The 18,599-nt window shown below is 54.6% G+C and overlaps 5 protein-coding genes across 5 annotated transcripts in view; 2 read left to right on the top strand and 3 right to left on the bottom strand.

Annotated features, from left to right (window-relative positions):
* Window positions 1-313: 313 nt before the first annotated feature.
* On the bottom strand, window positions 314-844 carry CCM_08111 (DNA directed RNA polymerase II 15 kDa subunit, putative; the record flags this gene model as incomplete). The annotated part of the gene is made up of 1 exon (XM_006673250.1): window positions 314-844. One exon carries the CDS (start codon window positions 842-844, stop codon window positions 314-316), a length of 531 nt encoding a protein of 176 aa, XP_006673313.1.
* A 591-nt stretch (window positions 845-1,435) lies between these two features.
* CCM_08110 (peptidyl-prolyl cis/trans isomerase) lies at window positions 1,436-2,687 on the top strand (the record flags this gene model as incomplete). The annotated part of the gene is made up of 4 exons (XM_006673249.1): window positions 1,436-1,471; window positions 2,026-2,289; window positions 2,367-2,623; window positions 2,678-2,687. The coding sequence occupies 4 exons, from the start codon at window positions 1,436-1,438 to the stop codon at window positions 2,685-2,687; spliced, it is 567 nt and encodes a 188-aa protein (XP_006673312.1).
* A 530-nt stretch (window positions 2,688-3,217) lies between these two features.
* On the bottom strand, window positions 3,218-5,076 carry CCM_08109 (uncharacterized protein; the record flags this gene model as incomplete). Its single annotated transcript, XM_006673248.1, has 3 exons — window positions 3,218-4,521; window positions 4,572-4,683; window positions 4,732-5,076. The coding sequence occupies 3 exons, from the start codon at window positions 5,074-5,076 to the stop codon at window positions 3,218-3,220; spliced, it is 1,761 nt and encodes a 586-aa protein (XP_006673311.1).
* Window positions 5,077-6,479: 1,403 nt separating this feature from the next.
* CCM_08108 (uncharacterized protein) lies at window positions 6,480-8,336 on the top strand (the record flags this gene model as incomplete). The annotated part of the gene is made up of 4 exons (XM_006673247.1): window positions 6,480-6,661; window positions 6,748-7,027; window positions 7,153-7,364; window positions 7,409-8,336. The coding sequence occupies 4 exons, from the start codon at window positions 6,480-6,482 to the stop codon at window positions 8,334-8,336; spliced, it is 1,602 nt and encodes a 533-aa protein (XP_006673310.1).
* Window positions 8,337-8,642: 306 nt separating this feature from the next.
* Window positions 8,643-18,599, bottom strand: part of CCM_08107 (uncharacterized protein) — a gene marked incomplete at both ends in the record, with an annotated part of 10,498 nt that continues 541 nt past the window's right edge. The window contains 6 exons of the mRNA XM_006673246.1: window positions 8,643-9,980; window positions 10,008-10,294; window positions 10,349-15,235; window positions 15,308-15,557; window positions 15,612-18,085; window positions 18,140-18,513. Coding sequence (XP_006673309.1) covers window positions 8,643-9,980; window positions 10,008-10,294; window positions 10,349-15,235; window positions 15,308-15,557; window positions 15,612-18,085; window positions 18,140-18,513 — 9,610 coding nt within the window. The remainder of the gene's footprint in view (window positions 9,981-10,007; window positions 10,295-10,348; window positions 15,236-15,307; window positions 15,558-15,611; window positions 18,086-18,139; window positions 18,514-18,599) is intronic.

The raw sequence follows: 18,599 nt of genomic DNA, 5'->3' as shown, positions 1-18,599 counted from the left end.
CTTACCATGCCAGTTTCAGCGCTACGCTGCTGAGATTGGAAGAAGACGGCCTCCTCGTGGTTGCAGCGAGGGCAAGTCTTGTTCGAGCGAGGAAGCTATAGCGTGGGTAAAGAATGCCAGTTAGCCAGCTGGGTTCACACAAATAATAGAGGCTGTGCAGTGCAGTGACTGAAAAGCGGGTATCTCTTTCGGGGAAAAAAACAGGTGCCGTGACAAAGAGGTTGCAACAAGAAATGATTTGTAAAAGGGTATCGTGTCATGAGTCGTGCGCTTGTGCGTGGGTGGTGGTTGTCGAGAGACGCGTCAGCCGCTTCTATGCCGATTGACGTTCGCTGTCTGTCGATGGCGACGACGAACGGACCCCATCTCCAAAGTCCATCACAGCCTCATCGCCAAACTCGTCGAAGAGGTCCTCCTCGGTCCAGCCAACATTGGAAGCAAACGCCGCCATGTAATCCGCGTTCTGCTCGCGGGGCACTGTGGTCACCGTATAGTCGGGGCTTACGGCATCGCACGTGTTGCACGTGATGGCAATGCCGCAGTGGAGGCAAACTGGAAGGGCGTCGTGGTCACTAACCGTAGGATCGGCGCCGACGTCTTGGGTGACGCCGGCCGTCTCGCCGGCCGAGTTGTTGAGAATATTGCGGAAGACACATGTGGAGCGGGCGTCCTCGGTGTACTGGCAGGTGCGGCAGGTGAATTGCAGCTTGTGCGCCTCCTCGTCTTCCTTGGGATACAGCATGTTGGAGCACTCGGAGCAGAAGCGAAACGTGATTTGCTCGAGCGTCTTGGCCTCGGCGGGCTCGGCGCCCTGGTAGGATGTCGTAGATTGAGGCGTGGCCATGGTGTGCGTGTTGTGTGTGTGCGTTGCGAATGTCTGTTACGCGGTACCGAAATCGAGACGAGAAAAGCTGCCTAGAATGTTGAGTGTTGATGAATAGCTGATGTGTGGGATGGTTAGGATGAGGATGTGGGCGCTGGTGTTATATACGCAGGTGCCGAAGTCAATTTCCGTCCAGAATAAAAAGCGGCGGCCGGGCGGTAAGGTTTTGGCGTTTAGCGTGTCGGGTTTGCCACAAGTGGATGAGTCAGCACTGCGTCTATGGATGGTAGTGCTATAGAAATGGAAAGTGTACTTGGTAGATTTCTAACATAGCATGCGTAAAGTCACAGTCTAGAATGATGACACCTATGACTCTATTTTGATAGCCTTCTGAGGATGTACGGGCCATACTTCCAGTGACTCAGTGCTCGCGATTTGGCAGGTACCTACTACTAAATGTAGTAGCCAATGGCAGATGCGCTGATGCGGCGCCTGAAAATCAGGGTTTCTGCGGCCGACAGGCTGGCTACAACCAGTGGGGTCGTCCACTGCAGCGAGCCACTGATTGACGCTGCGGATCAGTCAGTGCTTGGTACTGTCTCTCTCTCCCAAATGTACATGGCAGAGCACAACGAAGCCATCATTGCCGTCGAGGAAAAAAAGCCGGCAGAAAAAACAATGGCATGATCAACAACTCCATCTTTCATCGCAAACAAGGTTTTCCTCCGCAGCGCCCCTTCTCCCGTCCCTTGGTTCTTCCGCACCAGCTGGCCCAATCAGCGTGTGCCAGCCAAGTTCGCCCGTCCTCTGCCGCCCCGCAGCTGGAAACGTGGGGTAACCACACCTAAATTCCTCGTTCTCCCTTGTTGTCTTGTCGGGTCGGGGTTGCTTTGCAGCAGACGTCATTTTCAGCCGCCGCGCCAAACGCAAAAAAAAAAGAGACTTTCCTCCTCGCACCCCAAACGAAGCTTTTCTGCGCGGATAACGAACGCGCCTCACAAATCGTGCAGCTTCACATCCCCCCACACTCAATCCCATTCCATTCAATTCACCTCCGCGAACGCGTCGCCAATTCCCCCCGTCACACGACCATCACCATGGTACACACCCCCTCAATGCGCAGCGCAACGCGGCGCTTCTCCCGCCTTCACCCATGGAGCTTTGCCACGCGCACAACGCTAACCCGCACACACACACCGTAGGCTGACACCGGTCTCCCTCCCAACTGGGAAGTGCGCCACTCCAACTCCAAGGGCCTGCCCTACTACTTCAACGCCGCCGACAAGGTCTCGCGCTGGGAGCCGCCCGCCGGCACCGACAGCGACAAGCTCAAGCACTACATGGCCAGCCACCACAGCGCCGGCCAGCGGCCCGGCGCCGTGCCCTCTGTCCCCGAGGGCAAGATTCGCACCGCCCACCTGCTCGTCAAGCACCGCGACAGCCGGCGGGCCAGCAGCTGGCGCGAGGTGCGTCCCCGTCAAGGCAGTTGTGCTGGGTTATGAACTGACACATATGCCCCTTCCCCCCCTCTCCCGCTCAACAGGCCGACATCACCCGCTCCAAAGACGAGGCCATGGAAATCATCAAGGCTCACGAGCAAAAGATTCGCTCCGGCGCCATCACCCTCGGCGACCTCGCCCCCACCGAGTCCGACTGCTCCTCGGCACGCAAGCGCGGCGACCTCGGCTACTTTGGCCGCGGCGAGATGCAAAAGGAGTTTGAGGACGCCTCGTTTGCCCTCAAGCCCGGCGAGATGAGCAGCATCATCGAGACGGCCAGCGGACTGCACCTGATTGAGAGGTACGCTGCTCTGACCCCCGTGTGTGTTGCGCGGACCGCTGCTGACAAGAATAGGCTCGAGTGATTTATATGTAATGATCAACTGTAATCCATCTAGTTGACGAAAACAAATGAGGCTCCGTGGTTGGTTCAAATAGCCGCTTCGAAATACCGTGAATAACACTGCCAGCTGTCCATGGAATGCATTTGTACATTTCGGCTCCTTCTATCCTACACGTCTGTCTTTGTGCTTGTGAATGCGTCATTTCGTGCCAGGCCCGCCAATTCCTTTGCTCGATTCTTTGTTCATATCACGTCTCCCCGTCACATGCCTTGAGAGTATTGCGATTAGCACGGATCCAAGTACTTCGTCTTTGCGAGCCATCCACCACTATCAAGTACTCGAACCCATCACTCTCAGCCTCACTAACACTTGAGTAGATTTTCACAAGGAAGGCATAAACTTTTTAGATTTCTCTTCCATTTTTAATGTAACCTGCGAATATCGACCCACAAGTGGTAGTAGCAAAACCTTTCATCTTTAAAGCAACACCTCTGTTGAAAGTAAAATATATACACACATTATATAAAAATACGCAGCTGAAGCTTGTTGGTTCAAACTAGGCTTAGTAAAGCCTCCTTGAAAGGGTGCACCCCGATGAAGACGACCGTCGCGACGCCGTATGTGGTCATGGACAGTGTAGCGTACGGAGCCGACCGGGACTCGTGCTCGTACAGGTACGCCACACCCATGGCCGCACCGTTTATGCCAATTGCAATCCCCGCAGCCACCGTATTGGAGCTGTCCGATTCCTCATCCAGAGTTCCATGCGATTCGGTGGCGCTCGGTACGATTGTCTCGGCGGAGCCGAAGCTGTGCGTAGATGCATTTCTATGCCGATGAATGTTGTCCGTTCTGGTGCCATTGAGCGATTTCGGGTACATCAACTGGCCCAAAATACCGTTTGTAATCATCAGAACAACTGTGAGGCTGGCGTTGCCACCAACATTCTTCATGACAGGAATTGCCAGAGCCAGGGTAGTCATGCGCGCCGCCAATGCCAGCGCTTCAGGTGACTCGAGGCCCATGAGGGAACCCAGATACGCGGCCAGGAACACATTTCCAGCGGCGGCAGCGACACTTACTAAAATGGCGACAATACCCGATGCGCTGAAGAGCTGGTGGCGGCATTCATACAGCTTGAAGCCCCAGACAACGAAGCCGCAGCCAAGCATGGATAGAGCGGCGTCGCCGGCGCCAAACCACTCAAATGCAAAGGCCGGGTTTTGTTCAACGCCAAGCGACCATATTGTGTATAACTGGGTACCGCTGCTGAGTTTGTAGAGTACGTCCGAGATTGTCATGGAGGAAGAATAGGCCTTGATGCGGACGTAGGCCGTCATGAGAAGAATCGTCAACATGACGGGATTTACCAGCGTGGCCAGAATTGGGAAAACCCAAGGTTTTCGGTGATTGAGCTTTGAACGCTTCTTCAAATCTCTCTGGAGAGTGACGCAGGCCATCCATATAAACCACAGAGCGCAGCCGTCGATGATGCGAGGCTCTTTGAGAACCGCAGCGAGAGGCAGGCCAACGGCGACCAGGAAAGTGAAGGATGTAATGAGCGGCCAGAACTTGGAAATCCAGTTCCAAATTGCAGGCTGGCGTACAGAAGTCTCCAAGAAGTCAGTGCTGAATAGGTTGGACTCTTGGCTGGAGGCTGTGTTGCAACTGGCGCTGAAACTGCTGGTACATCTGGGACTGCAAACGGCACTGCAACTGGTGTCCTTTTCAGTCGATATCGCACCAGGTCCTGGCGTGGTAGATTGGCGAAACTGGTCAAATAATTTTGTAATGATGATATGGGTAAATTTTGCAATCACAAAGACAGTGACCCATACAGCAAGTGAGTTCGCCACTGGACAAAGTTAGCGATTGACCTCGTTACTAGAGGGTGAGATTTCTCACGAAAGATTCCAACTACCACGCCAATGGTCTTGACATCCACGGAATAAGTTCCAGTGAGCATAACCATGGGGATCGCAAAAGCCACGCCCATGTGGCGGTTGATGAAGTCGACCTGGGAGAGTCAGCCAGGTCTAGTCTGTACGGGCCGTATTCCACATACCGCATTTTTGACGTGTTTCTCGTACCACTCGTTAACCTTGGGGGTAATGGCACGCAGAACCAACATGACTGTAAATACCAGAAGCATGCCCAAGACGGAGGCGATGAATTCGAGTTTTACTTTTGTGAGGGCCCGACTTAGACCCCATATCAGCAGCTCGCTGACGAGGTAGATGAACGCAATCCACAGGATGCCACAGAAGCCCCGCCACATCTTTTGCCGCCTGTCTCGAAGACGAAGTAGTGTACTCTCTTCCATTATGATGGAGGGATCAGTACACTGCTTGTGGTGTTTTTGCTCGTGTGGCCAGCACGCGAGGCGAAGCGAGGGCAGGTGGGACCGCATGGTAACCGTCTTGACCCGCCAGTGAAATTGAAGACGAATTGTTGAAAAATGAGGAAAATTGCAGCAGTGAGAAACAAGAGTCAGATAAATTGCCGGCGATAGTAGCTCCTCTTAATAGTTGCCAGATACCCCTTGGGTGTCAGTCGTCGCTGACAAACGGGTTGGAGTCGCACACCGAGTAGTTGACAAGATGGAGGGAGGGGATCGGACGAAGGTGTCGCACAGACACAGGAAAAGGGCAAATTGAAAGAGTGTGAGAAGGTTGTGCTTGCTATGTTTTTTGTTTCGAAGTAAAGGGAAGCAAAAGGGCGTCAGGTAACCGAGGGCGCTGAAGGAGCAGCGTGACGGGAGGGTCAGGGAGCGGTTTGGCATTATGTACTTGTACGAGATGACCCGACGTGGGTGTTTGATGCGGGGAGGAAGCTTTGAAGTAGGCCGTCGAGCGATCCATTTGGGGAAAAATTGAGAAGAGTAGGCAAGAGACAAAGGGTCGCTGGATCGCTACATGTGCCTGTTTAGTCAAGCATGCGTTTGAAAAGTTTATCATGGCCGTTTGCGAGTTGAAAACCTAGTTCAGGATGTATAGAGCGAGCAAGTAGCAGGGACTAACTACAGCTACAGGAGACAACTCGGGCCGAAGTTGCGATTTGCAACAGATTTCGTGGAGTCTGTCTGCAATTACCCCGACGTGAAGCTATCCCGGGCCGCCGCGAAAGCTCACCCGGACCCCTCCAACGGCACTGACCACCACAATCAAGATCAAGTTAATGCGCTGCTGTGTTTCCATTCGAGACACAGTCAACCAGTCTGCAGACTATTTTGAACCGGTCTTCCTGCACCAGAGTAACTGCGCCGACGGGTAACATGGCATCTACCGACGGGTAGCAAACATGACGCACTACGACACAATGATCGATGCATGCCAGCAGCCACGGTAAACTTGGCAAAGGTCCAACTTCGGCCCTACCCATGACCAATCGGTCTTTTAGAGTAGACGTAATTGGAATTCTACATGCCGCATTCATAGTCATTGTTTTCTGGTCGCCGTTCCTGGTCATCGGGACGTACCAAAGCCCCACCTCAACTACCGATGTTGTCCGCCTGTTTCCCTCTTGCCATCCCATGTCTTGCATCGAACCATTTGCTTTGCGCTGCGCAAACCTACATATTCAAGCTCTGTGTAGCGTCCCCTGCGTCGAGGTAACTACCTGCGTTGAGCAAGCCCAGAGGTGGTGCAGCTGTCGAACTGGCGGTGCGAGATTCCAGCATCGACAAACCCCAGCGCACCCATTCTGCAGGAACAGAACAGCACCGTCGTTGTCCACCACATCGCTCGTTCAACACACCATCTCGCAAGCCGCGCTGCTCTGCTGTAGAGATCAAAACTATAGAACGGGCAAATAATGAGTGCCCACTCCGAGGCAGAGTCGCTCCTCATCGAAGCGGTCGCGTCGCATGGCCTGGTCATGGACTCTCACGAGGTTCGCGCTGCTCTCTCCGATGGCCAGGGCGGCGCCGAGCTCGCGCTCTGGGCCACGACCAACCTATCCGCCGACAATCTCCTCACCGTCGACGAGCTGTCCCTGTACGCGTCAAGCCGCCATCCTCCCTTTCTCGCCCTTTGTGACAAGACCACCATCACCCTCTCGCTAACATGCCCGCCTGTTGCAGCTACAACGCGCTCGACAGGAGCGGTCAGGTGGACCGCCTCGCCGAGCTGCATGACCTGTCTGAGATGCCGTCCCTCCGCGAGGACGACGTCGTGGCCGCCGCCGCGCACCTCGTCCGCTCCACCGCCGCCGTGAACAAGCAAGCTGAAACCCTGCGTCACCAGCGCGACGCCTGGGCGCGCCTGGTAGCGAGCCGTGCCGACGCCCACGCCAGGCGGCGCGAGCTGGAAGCGTCCCGCCGCCGCAAGGCCGAATCAGAGCGTGTACGAATCTCGTCCGAGGTAATTTTTTTTCTTCTTCTTCTCTCTGACCGCATCGCATCCCCTTCCCCCCCCCGCGCGAGACATGTTTGCCTCGGCGCAACGTGTACGAGCCTATACTCTGCTGACTTTCACTGGCGGTGTAGATTACTGAAATCGCACATGGAATCGAGTTTCGCATCGCTGAGCTCAAGCAGGACGGCGATCCCAAGGGCAACGAGCTGCACCAGGCCCTCGACGTCATTCTCAAGTCGGATGATGCTCTCCTGACGAGCCTGCAGAAGCTCGGGTGGGAGCTCAACGAGCCAGACCCGGAAGAAGCCAAATCCACAGACAAGTTGCGAGAGACATGTTTACGGTACGTTGCCGACCATTTTACTTGCAAAAACACGCCACTCACAGTGTCAGGTTGATAAAAATCACTGTCGAGACAATTAGGACGCGTCTCGACACCACGTACCTGTCCGCGCTCGCCACCGCCCAGCAATCGCGGGACGGCAGCGCCGACACCGACGAGATGGACGCTCTGCAGGCCGAGCTCGAATCCCTCTACTCCGAGATCCTGCCCGTCGCGCAAATGGCCGTCGAGCAGCAGCACCTCGAGCCGGCCCTCGGCGCCATCGCCACCCGCAGCGGCCAGAGCATGCGCAAGACGGCCTCGTCTCTCGCCTACATGGATCAGTGCTTCGACTACCTGCTGAGCCGCATCAACGCCCTCCACACACACACGGAGCTCTACAATGCCCACCATGCCGCTGTCCAGCGCGTCGTCGCCACCGCGCGCGACGAAATCGCCTCGGACATCCCCAGCCCGGACCCCCCACTGCCCCCCTCCATCGACGCTGCGTCCCCCGTCAAGCCCCCCGCGAGAAGCAAGCGCCTCTCGCGCGACCTGTCCCACCACCGGCGCCGCTCGTCCGGCGTCCACGACGTGCCCGCCATCGACAGCCTGATGCAGGCCCTCGCGCTCCCCATTGACGCATACGGCGACGGCAGCGCGCACTCGCAAATCGCCGCCCTCGGCAAGCTGGTGCGCGAGCGCCGCCTCAAGGACGCCGGCGTGGCCCGCGCCGCCCAGGACGAGCTGGAGACGGCTGCGGCGGAGCGTCTCGAGGACGCGCGCCGCGCGATGCAGCGCCTCCGGGACAGCGTGCTTGCCGAGACCCCGTTTGGCCCCGCGCACCTGGCCGATCCGGGCATTGAGCAGTCCATCCAGGTCTTGGGCCAAGAGGTCACCAAAGCGAGGGAGAAGCTCGCCAGGTTTGATGGCGGTGAGATGGGATGGGGAAGCCTGAAGCGCGACGAGTTTGTAGAGCGCTGGGCGCGGTAGGGTGTAGAAATGTAGATACCACTGTTGGGACATGCAGAAGCGTAGTTACTTTTTTTATCTTGATTTCATTTATTCGTCTCAAAAGGGTATTTAAATGTAAAAAATAAAATCGAAATCGAATGCCAAGCACAAATGTCGCCAATATTATCCAGTATCCCAAGCAAACTCACTCCTCAAATCATCAACCCGTTTCAAACTCGCAACCCGCCTGCCTCTTTGTCTTCGTTCCCGCTCTTCTGTCTTGCTCAGTTTCAGTTCTCCATGCTTGCCGCTTTCCCTCCATCACCACACGTCACCCATACCTACTCACTCCCCATCTTCCCCTCTCTTGCGCTTCCTGGCATTTTCCCACACATTCCTCGTTTTCTGTATAACACAGCCGTCACCCCCTTCATTCTTCTCTTTCATGCTGCCTTTTACTAATGGACAACACAAGTCGACGTTTTGACATTGTGGTGACAAGGAGCTGCCGGCAGTGGCACTATTCCTTTGCCTCTTGCTCGCCGGTTCCTCTGCCGCCGCGGCAACGGTGTTCTTATCCCGTCTCTCACGCTTGCGGCGCCCCTCCGGTGGCCCGATATCGAGCACCGAGCTCTTCTCCTTCACCTCTATCACCACCACTGCGTCGTTGGGTCCGCGCAACCGAAAGGTGTCGGGAAACTCGGCCTTGCCCAGGTGCTCGCCGTCCAGGATGCGTCCCATGTGAGAATGCTCGATGCCCGCGCCGTGGCCGCGCACGACGCTCAAGAACTTCTTGAAGAACGGCACGGGGCTCGTTGAAAACGTGTCCCAGTACTGGTCTGCGCGGCGGTGCCATCGCGGGATCTTGTGGCGCTCCGGCGGTGGCACAAAACCGTCCGGATCAACGGCCATGTCGCCCGTTTCCTCAAAGTAGACGAGCCCGAGAAAGCTTGACACCTGCACGTACTCGTCGTATGTGCTAAAATAGAGCTGGCCCGCAAAGAGGTCGAGTGCGATCCGCGTGTGGACCGGGTGCGCGTAGACGAGGTCGCCGTCGAGGGGGTAGATGGGCTCGGCGCGGAGCGCGGCGGCGTCGGGCGTCACCTTTGCATTGTAGCAGTGCAGCGAGACGAACTTAGACTGGCTGATTTCGTCCCAGTAGTTTTCGAGCTCATCTTGGCTGATGATGACGACGTCCGCTTGCTGGCCGGGATGCCGGACGAGGCTCGGCTTCGTGTGCAAGACGTACGCGACGTGCTGCTGATAGTTGTCTGTCAGGTCCTCCGTACGGACAGCCTTCGCAAATGGGGTAGTCACGCGCAGGCTGCAAGGAAACTGCAACTTCTTGACCATGGGAGCCAGGGTGGTCCGGTGAAGAGACTCGAAGGCCCATTCCAACATGGCGCTTGCTTGGTCAATCGTACCATGCGAGATAAATTTTTCCAAAGTTTTATTACCGAAAAAGTCTTTGGCGTCTGGCTTCGGCGGCTTCAAGACTTCCTTTTCGTCCTCGACCTCGGGTGCCACCTCACGCTCGCATGTCTCGTCCACGTTGCCTGCCAGGGAGGTGGTGCCCCAGTAGCCGTACTCCCGACACCGGTGGTCAAAGTCGGAGTCCGCTTCGTCGTCCGTCTCTGCAGAAGCGGCACCGGCTTTCTTGGCTGCCCGGGGCGCATAGCTCTTCTAGATGCTATTTCTCCCCTTTCGAACAAATTGTTCCTCGATGCCTTCATATTCTTCTGACGTCGGTCTGATCTTCAAAACCTCTTTCCACGCCTCGCTTTGCAGCTTGTGGCGACGACCTTGCTTAGCCCAGTGCGGCATCTGTCGCGTGATGCTCGCCTGAGTTTGGGAGATGGACCACTGGATAATGCGGTCGATGGTTAAAGGCTGGTCGTGAGGTAGCTGGAGCAACTTTCGAATATCATTCTCCACCTCGAAGCTTACATAAAAGACGAGAGTCTGACCCTTGCCCAGGTTTCGCATCCGCATGCACGCTGTCCAAAGTTAGTAAAAGGAGCAAAATTCTTAGGATACAGCAAAATCCTTACCTTGAGCCAGACGATCCTTTGTGAGACCTGGTCCTAGAGTAACGGCGGCTTTGTAGTTGAGGGGCAGTCGCAAATCCGTGCCGCGCGTGTGTGCCTCGTCCAAGAAGACGGCACAGGCGTCGAGCTTTTTTGCGTACACCGACTCCTTGAGAGGCATCACGACTAGACTGTGATCCATGACTGAGAGAACTTCAGACTCGCTGAAGAAGACGACGGCTTTGATGTCTTGGTCCTTTTTCTGCTGGAGCCAACGATTGGCGACTTCCTTGTTGCTGAATTTGATCACCTGGGCGCCGACGTCGAGAAGAACGCGAATGCGACCGTCCCTTATGACGTGTTCAATCAAGTCTCTGCCATCAGACAGCCTATTTTTCAGCTCTTGGTGCATGGAAAGCACCGTATTATCCCTGTGGAGTATATTGTTCAGTACCAGAGCATTGGTGTGTGCCTGCGATGGCAAGTCGTGTCGGTTCATGGCCAGCGGGAGCACGGCGCACAGGTCCGTGGTGCCGCTGAAACCCGTCGTTGGATGCGTCGTCTTCTCGGCCAGATCCCAGCCCGAAGCTGCCATGTGCCGACTGAAGGCGCCAAGCTCCGTGGGGAACACAAGGCGGCCTAGGAAGTAGTTAATGGCCTCGACCGAGTATTGAATGTGGAAGAACAACTTGCGGAACTGCCGCTCGTCTTGCAAGTTGACAGCCTTAAGCTCCCATAACGCCCCCGGCATCTCTGAATTGCTAAACCACTGGCGATAGATGTCATGGCCGCCATCCGCCACGCGCATTTGCTCCACGAGATCTCGGACGTCCTGCTCGCGCAGTCCGCTCTGGTAGTAAGACAGCTGGGTGAAGACAATCACAATGTCCGTGTTGCTGAACTCGGCGCGCGGCTTGGGCACGTCCTTGGCCGAAAAGGGGACGGCAAGACGGGTGTTCGGTATGCGCTCAAAGTCGCAGCCATAGTCGACGCGCCAGCGCTTTTGTAGCAAGGCGACGCGGAAAATGTCGCCGGCGATGCAGCCTCGAACCAAAGCCAGACCGGACTTGGCCGCGCCGCCCAGCTGCTCTATCGACCTGACAGTCTTTGACGTGGGATTCGCCTTGGTGACGAACTCTTTGATGGCACGTTTCATGGAGGAGGAGTATTGTTTGACGGGAAACCCTGTGATACCGCGAATGATGAACATTCGGCCCACCTCAGTCAGCACTTTACACAGGCTTGCCGGTGACAGAAAAGTAAATGCCGGATACGCATTGGATTTGCCCATCTTTCCTTTGTACAGAACCTCGTCCTCGGTCACGACCCGGGCTTTTGGGTTGGCATATTGCGCGAGGAGTCCGAGGAGGTTTTGAATAAACACCCACCGGTCCGGCGCAAAGTCGACGGGCTCGGGCGTGCCCAAGGTGTAGAGGAGCTCATACGACGGCGATAGAAGCTCGTCGCACTCGTCGATGATGTCGCGGCAGGTCTCCCGCAGATACTTTACCAGACTCACGTAGCACTTTGTCAAAGTCGTGTCCTCGTTGAGACATGTGGACAGCAGCAGCGAAAGGTGGTTCTCGGGCTGCAGCAGGAGCACGCCGCCACTCTTGACACAGCGCACTGCCATTCCTTTGAGCTTTTCAATATCCTTCTTTCTGAGCTTGGAGTCTCTATTATATGGCATGCACAGCACGGAGCGGTTCATGAGCCCGCCCATGGCCGCCGTCATCGTGTCCCTCATCTGGGCCGACTGATGCCGGCCAACGAAGACGCGGACGAGCGTCTTACCTTGAGCTAGCGAGGCGCTCAGGATCGGGATGATGACGGATGACTTTCCCTCGCCCATGTTGAGCTGCATGACGGAGTTGTCCTCTTTGGGGGGGGTTTTCATCCGGACTGCCGTCTCCAGCTGATTGGCGCGCAGGCAAAGGTCTTGCTCTATTTCAAGGAGAACCGCATCGGGGAACTCCGAGTCATCGTAGGAATACCTGTCTAGGGTTTGCAGCTCGTGCAAAAGTTGAGCCCCGTTTTTGCCCGCCTGAGTAATCCTCTTCATGTGCTGCCGGTCGCGGCACAGGGCGGCCATTTGTTGAATCAGGTTTCGCCATGGCTCCGTCAAAGCAGCTTGCTTACTGAAGGAGAGCTGGCTCAAAAACCAGCAAAGAGATATGTTCGGGAAGACGTCGGAGTGACGAATCACGCTGGCGAATGTCGGATTGATCTCGGTGGTGACTTGGCGAATCGCCTTGTCAGCTTCCACCGCGCAAGCTTTCAGTCTCTCCTCAATCTCGGCTTTGTAGGCCCGTGTCGCCGTATCTAATTCAGCAGAGCTTTCGACTACTTTCTTTACTGAACGGTGATTTTCTAATGCCTTGATGCTTGTTTCAAGTCCCGCAATGTAGTCCTTCTCATGCTGCTTGCTGGCTGTCCGGCCTAGAACCCAAGGTAAATCAATAAGCGCAGCGCGTACCTCGTGTTTCCCCCACTGCATGTGGCTCCTGATCTCATCTTTAAACCGCGTTCTCCATGTGTTACTTTTGTCAAAGCTAGCCGGAGCCTTCGCCATCATTGCCTCGATGGTGACATGGCCAGACAGGTGCTTGGCAGCCCCGTCGGGCAGAGCATGCATGATAGACGGAGGTTTTGCGTCGGAGACGGGCAGGCCGGAGACGACCCGAGACAGATCCTCACAGTAGCGTGTCCATTTCTTGTTAAGATCCCAGGTTCTAAAAAGCCTTTTCACAGACGCTTCAGCTTGCTCCACATCAAAGTACTTGCTGTGGTTACCGAGGGAGAAGAAGCCCTGGCCGGCCATCTTCCCGGCAAGCAATGATATTTCCTTGTCTTGCTTGTGACAGAACTCTTTCGCTGTGGCGTTGTGGTCGTCCGTCTCCTCCAAGAAAACATCGGCTTCCGGGGCCCATTGCCTCTTGGCCACGTTCAAGGTCGCCGCAATTCGATCCGCGCTGTACTCGCACCCGAGACTTATATCCGGATTCGTCTTTGTGGGCAACGCAAAATACGCCAGCTTTTTACCGACGAGCGCGACAAGAACAGGAATCACATCGCCAGCTACACCGCTCTCCATACCACACGCGACAGTGCTCAGCCATAATCGCAGCCGGTACGGGTTCCGTTCCGCCATGGGGCACACCAGCGCCTTGTGAATAGAGCTCAGGTCTTGCACTAGCGTTGACTCCTCCGGGTCCAGCCATTTGCTCGTATATCTCAGATTCTCTACATCGTAATGGTCCGTCGCCGTCTTCAACGTACCACACTTCGTCATGTGGATTAACAGGTTGCCCGGCGCTGGTGCCTTCTCTGTGAAGCGCTGACAGAGCTTCGCACCTAGCGCGGCCATGTATGCTCTGCGAAAAGCGTCCGACGAACCATAGTCTATCGGATCCGGTCTCTTGCTTGTTGCCTTTTGCTTTTTTTCCGGTATGCGAAAGTAATAGTCGGCATCGCGCGCGCCATCATGGTTGCTGTAGCCCGTCGCGCGAAAACAGGCAAAGCGGACGGCATCGGCTTCCCTCAGTCGCAGCTCGGCTTCCGAGCACGATTTTCGTGCGAATTCAAATCCGGTACTCAAGGAGGCCAGTATCTCGGCATGCGAAAATATCTTCTCCACGGCAAAACAGTACCCCTCGTGCTGCGCGACGGGGTTGAGCTTTTGGCTCCATTTCACTGTTGGCAGACTCGTACCTGGTCTCTTTCGCAGCTGTCTTTCCGGCGCAAGATCCCTAATCTTTTCCAGTAGCTCGCGGTCTTTGTCGCTCAAACTATCAAAGGAAATCATGGCGCCTGACGTCAGGATGTTGAGGGCTGTCTCCTGCCCCGTGTGGCAGGTAAATGGATCGGGCAAACAATGCGACGTGAGTGCCGACAGGTAAGCAAGGTACGCTTTACTTCTCCATGTTTGGTTGCCTCGTAGCTGCTTTAGATTCATATCGATTGAATACGCTTGATAGGTTGTCTCCTTTGTTATGTCTATGGAAACTTGCGTGTGGTTTCGCCGCGTCCACAGACACTTGTCCTCGCCGTCGGCGACTAGAAGAATCCGGTTCGACTGGTCAGAAGAGTGGCGGAGAATGAGCTTTTGCCGGAGACCAATCAGTGTTTGTAGCAAAAAGTCATGATCGATGCACATGTCCTCAAACTCGACGGAGCGAATGACAGTGGATCCGTTGTTGACATAAAAGTTCAATCCGAGGGTGCCCAGGCGCACTTCCAGAATCTTCTTTTCGTTGTGCACCGTGACTGTGAGATCATCTTCGGCTGTGAAGTGCTCAAAGATTTTCGACAGCTTCACGAAGTGATGACACGAGGCAGGCATCACAATTCGCCCCCCCTCGTGCTCCTTCAAGAGCCAGTCATCCTGCTGCGACTCCAGGCTCCACGCAATTGCGCCCTTGTCCCAGGGGCTTTGGCGAGGGTATAGATCTACTTTATATCCACCGTCTGTGATTTCATGCCAGTAGATGTAGTTGTCAAGATATTCGCTGGGAAACGGGAATTCCCCAGTCGTCAACATATGTCGCGGCGTCAATACAAATGATGTGCTACCTTTCCCTGCCCGTACGTGCAAATCCTGTCTGACGACTGCATTTTCAGAGTTCATTTTCATCTTTTCCATGCCGACGTCGATAATGAAGCCTTTAAAGGGATGCCGGAATCGGTATTGGTAAACGGAATGGTGGAGTGGCGTGACGGCAGGGTTCATATCTCCAAACAGGGCATGAAAGTCTTGATGCGCCCGGTACTCTGAACTCAAATGTCGCGGGCTCTTCCCATCGATCAGAATCTCTCCTGTCATGAGATTCAGGTGAATAATCTTGCTGACCGATTGGACGGAAGACTGTGTGTATGTCTTGACCCAAGGGCCGGAGACATGCTCGAAGCGGTCTTCATCCGGCGTCAGACTCGTACTTTCTCCCAGACTGAAAATTAAACCACTCCTCACACGACTAGGCTGACCATGTCGAACCACTTCGGCCAGAATCCCCGACGCCGTGACGCTCAGTCGCTGCCAGGCAGAGAAGAGTGCTTTCTGGAAGGGGCTCGTGGCGTTGCCCTCGTGTATAATGGTCATTGCGAAAACATATTGCTCCATCCCCACTGCTTTATTCTCCCACAGGACATGTTTCAGAAGTGCGTAATCCACGTTGAAAGCATATGAGCAAATGAGGGCAATGTCCAGTCGCGTCTCCAGCATGTCCGTTGTCATCTCTATTCCAGAGAACCTGACATCTCTCAACCAACAAAAACACACCTTTCGTACCTTGCGCAAAATCCCGAAAGCACTTTCATGGCATGAGTCCGGGGCCTCGGTCAGGATTCTGAGGGCAATGCTGCAAAATACGGCAAGCGCTCTGCGGCCGGAGAAGCTTGCTGTGTATATCGTGAGCAGTCGCATGACCTCATCTAATACTTTAGTAGAAAAGGCTGCATTGCCTAGCTGGTAGTGTCTCAGTCTAGACCCGCTTCCCTTTCGTTTCGGTCCGACTGTCATGGCCACCGCAGTGATGATCAGAAATGTCTCCGGGGCCGTCCAGTCGATGGATGTGCCTCGCAGATCGCGTAGTATCTTTGGCCAGGTAATATTATCGCCAATGTATAGAGACCCAAGCTCCTCGTTGTGTTTGGCCATGATGGTAGTCTCCGCCTCCAGGCGCCTCGAGATCAACTCATTCTGGGTCATGGAGGGGTCTGCGAGCACTTGCTGCAAGAGCTTGTTCTCGTCACCAATTCCCATGGAGCACGTCTTGTCCATCAAATCACCCTGCCTTATGTCCTCTATGTATGCACCTTGGCTGCTGTCAAAGAGCTTCCACCTCATCGAATGTGGTACGCAGAGATCGGCCAGCTTCAGATCTTGGCGGACAGTCACGGGTGGATTTTCTTCCTCCGGGTGGGCAGATGCGAGAGTGATTCTGGACTTGGACTCTATACCATTGGCTCTGAAGTAGCGCTCGAATTGGGTGTAGTTGCGCATGTAGCTGAACAATCCGGGCTTGGGCCCTCGATTCATATGGCCCGCGACGTCGAGCTGAAGGACATAGCAAAAGTCACGCCATGCAGAGATGTCTGGGGGCACTTGCAGTTCAAAAATGAGATTGTAAGCAATCTCAGGATCATCGGGAAGAATTTTCTGGAGAGGAGCGATGGTCAGGCTACAGGCCACGGCCAGTTGATTACACCGCTGGCAAAGGAGGTTGGAGGTTCCTACGCGACATTTGGAGGGATCGCAGGTTCCGTTTTTGTGCGCGTCCAAGAGAAATTTCTGCTTTTCTTTGAGTTGATTCAACTCATCCGATTTTTCTTGTTCCAACTTGGCCATGTCACTCTCTATTGTAGCCATGAGTGTCAGGTGAGGCTTGCTGGCCTGCGCAAAGCGAGACGCAAAGCATTCAGATTTCCCGACCATGTTCAATTTATCAGACGATCGGCTTTCCAGGTAATCTTCTGCCATGGAGAGCCGGAGCATATCTCGCTTCGTTCGCAGCATGAGCGACTGCCAGTCGATTTTTTCCACTCCGAGAGGAGTGTAGTCTTGCAGCAAAGTATTGCGCGCGACAACACAACGGTCGCACGCAATCCACAGCTCGAGCATGGTAAGATACATGACGGACATGTGATCCGGGGAATCTTTGTAGATGGCGGAGGCACGTTTAAAATAGGCTGTGGCGAACTTTTTGATGTCAGAGCATGTTGAGACGTCATTTCCCTGTGCTTGAACGAAAGATGGAAGGTAGTCCTCGACCCATTGCTCGACTTTGATCAGATTGAATACGTCGCCGTTGGATGATTCCTTTCCCACGTCATTCATGTTTGGCAGCTTGCCTTCTGCCCATGTCGTAATGTCCGATTTGGGATCCAGAACTGGTGCATTGATCTCGGGTGGGCACTCACGGACCCTGGCCAGGAATTTGTCGAGCTCGCTGAGTTTGACATGGCAATCAGTAGCATCGGAGATAAAAAGAGGAAGTTTGATGGCTCTCTGGTCCTGGTCGGCCTGCACTATCTTCTTCCAGCAACGGTTCAGCAAATCGCTTGCCCTCTTCACGGCGATGTCGACAACCTCCATCCATGGTCCCATGGCCTTACTCTGTAGCTTCCACGTTCGGTAGCCAATTTTACGCGCCATGCAATGGATCGTTGGGCTGTCAAGGTTGCGGGCGCATGCACCATCGAGAAGCATGGCCAGAAATACCAGCATGAATTGTTTGTACGTTGTGTCATCGTCGTGACTTCGCAGCTCCTGTTGCAGGACAACCTTGAGTAGGAGCCAAATCGGTGATCTTCTGACTACCGCCTTCTTTTCATCCACAAACAACACATAATCCCGCGTATGTTTCACGATGCTTTGGCTGCGGGGTTTGGGCCCTTCGGACTGTTCGGTGAGAAGAAATGGGACGAGAATATCGAAAATGTGGTCACTCAAGGTGGCATCGCATTTGTCTTCGGATTGTTTCCCTCTCCCTGTCTTTCTGACGGGTTTCAACCCTGGAACCTCGGCTTTGTCCATTTCAGCAAGTGTTTCGGTAACTACTTTAGTAAATCTTTCATCGGCAGCAACGTTTTCTTTGATGCTGACGCTTATCTCTGGAAACTGTCGTCGAAGTCTTCCGACTGTCAACGTCACAGCACCAACCCGAGGGGATAGCTGGAAGAACTCGATGCGATGCTGGGAGGACTGACTCCATCGAATGATGACACCAGTGTTATGATAGCGTAGGTACAGAGGGATGGCCGCTGAAAAGTAATTAGTAATGGTCATGCGCAAGAAGACAAATATAGTACACGTACCAGCACCGCCACTCTTTAGCATCCTTTGAACACTTTGTTCGTTTATTTGGTCCGTCTTAGCTCTGGCTTCCTGAAAGTTACCGATGCTCCTGCAACACTGACGCAGTTTCATAGCGGACTTCGGGGGGGACAGGTCCTTGTATTTTTCGAGAGCGTAGATGAGCAACTTTGGTAGGTCATTGAGAAAGGGGCCGTCGTTGTTTCTGCCTGGGAGGTCGGGGAGTAAGAAGATGTCCCGGATCAAAGTTCTGTACGCCGGAGCGTCAATTTTCGGCGCTTCCATAGTTGCGCAAGTACAGGAACAATGAGAAATGGTGTGTAGTCGGGGAAATATGACGGAGAGATAGCTCCAAGGGAATAGTTGGTATGAGATGCTGCCAAAGAAGGCGCAACTGAAGGGTGGATGTCTCAAGGGAAGAAAGGGGAGGAGTGGAGGGGGGGGTGGAGGGAAGAGGGGAGA

Source organism: Cordyceps militaris (genome assembly GCF_000225605.1).
Source record: "Cordyceps militaris CM01 unplaced genomic scaffold CCM_S00006, whole genome shotgun sequence".
Taxonomy (NCBI): domain Eukaryota; kingdom Fungi; phylum Ascomycota; class Sordariomycetes; order Hypocreales; family Cordycipitaceae; genus Cordyceps; species Cordyceps militaris.
This window is presented reverse-complemented; position numbering and strand designations above follow the sequence as displayed.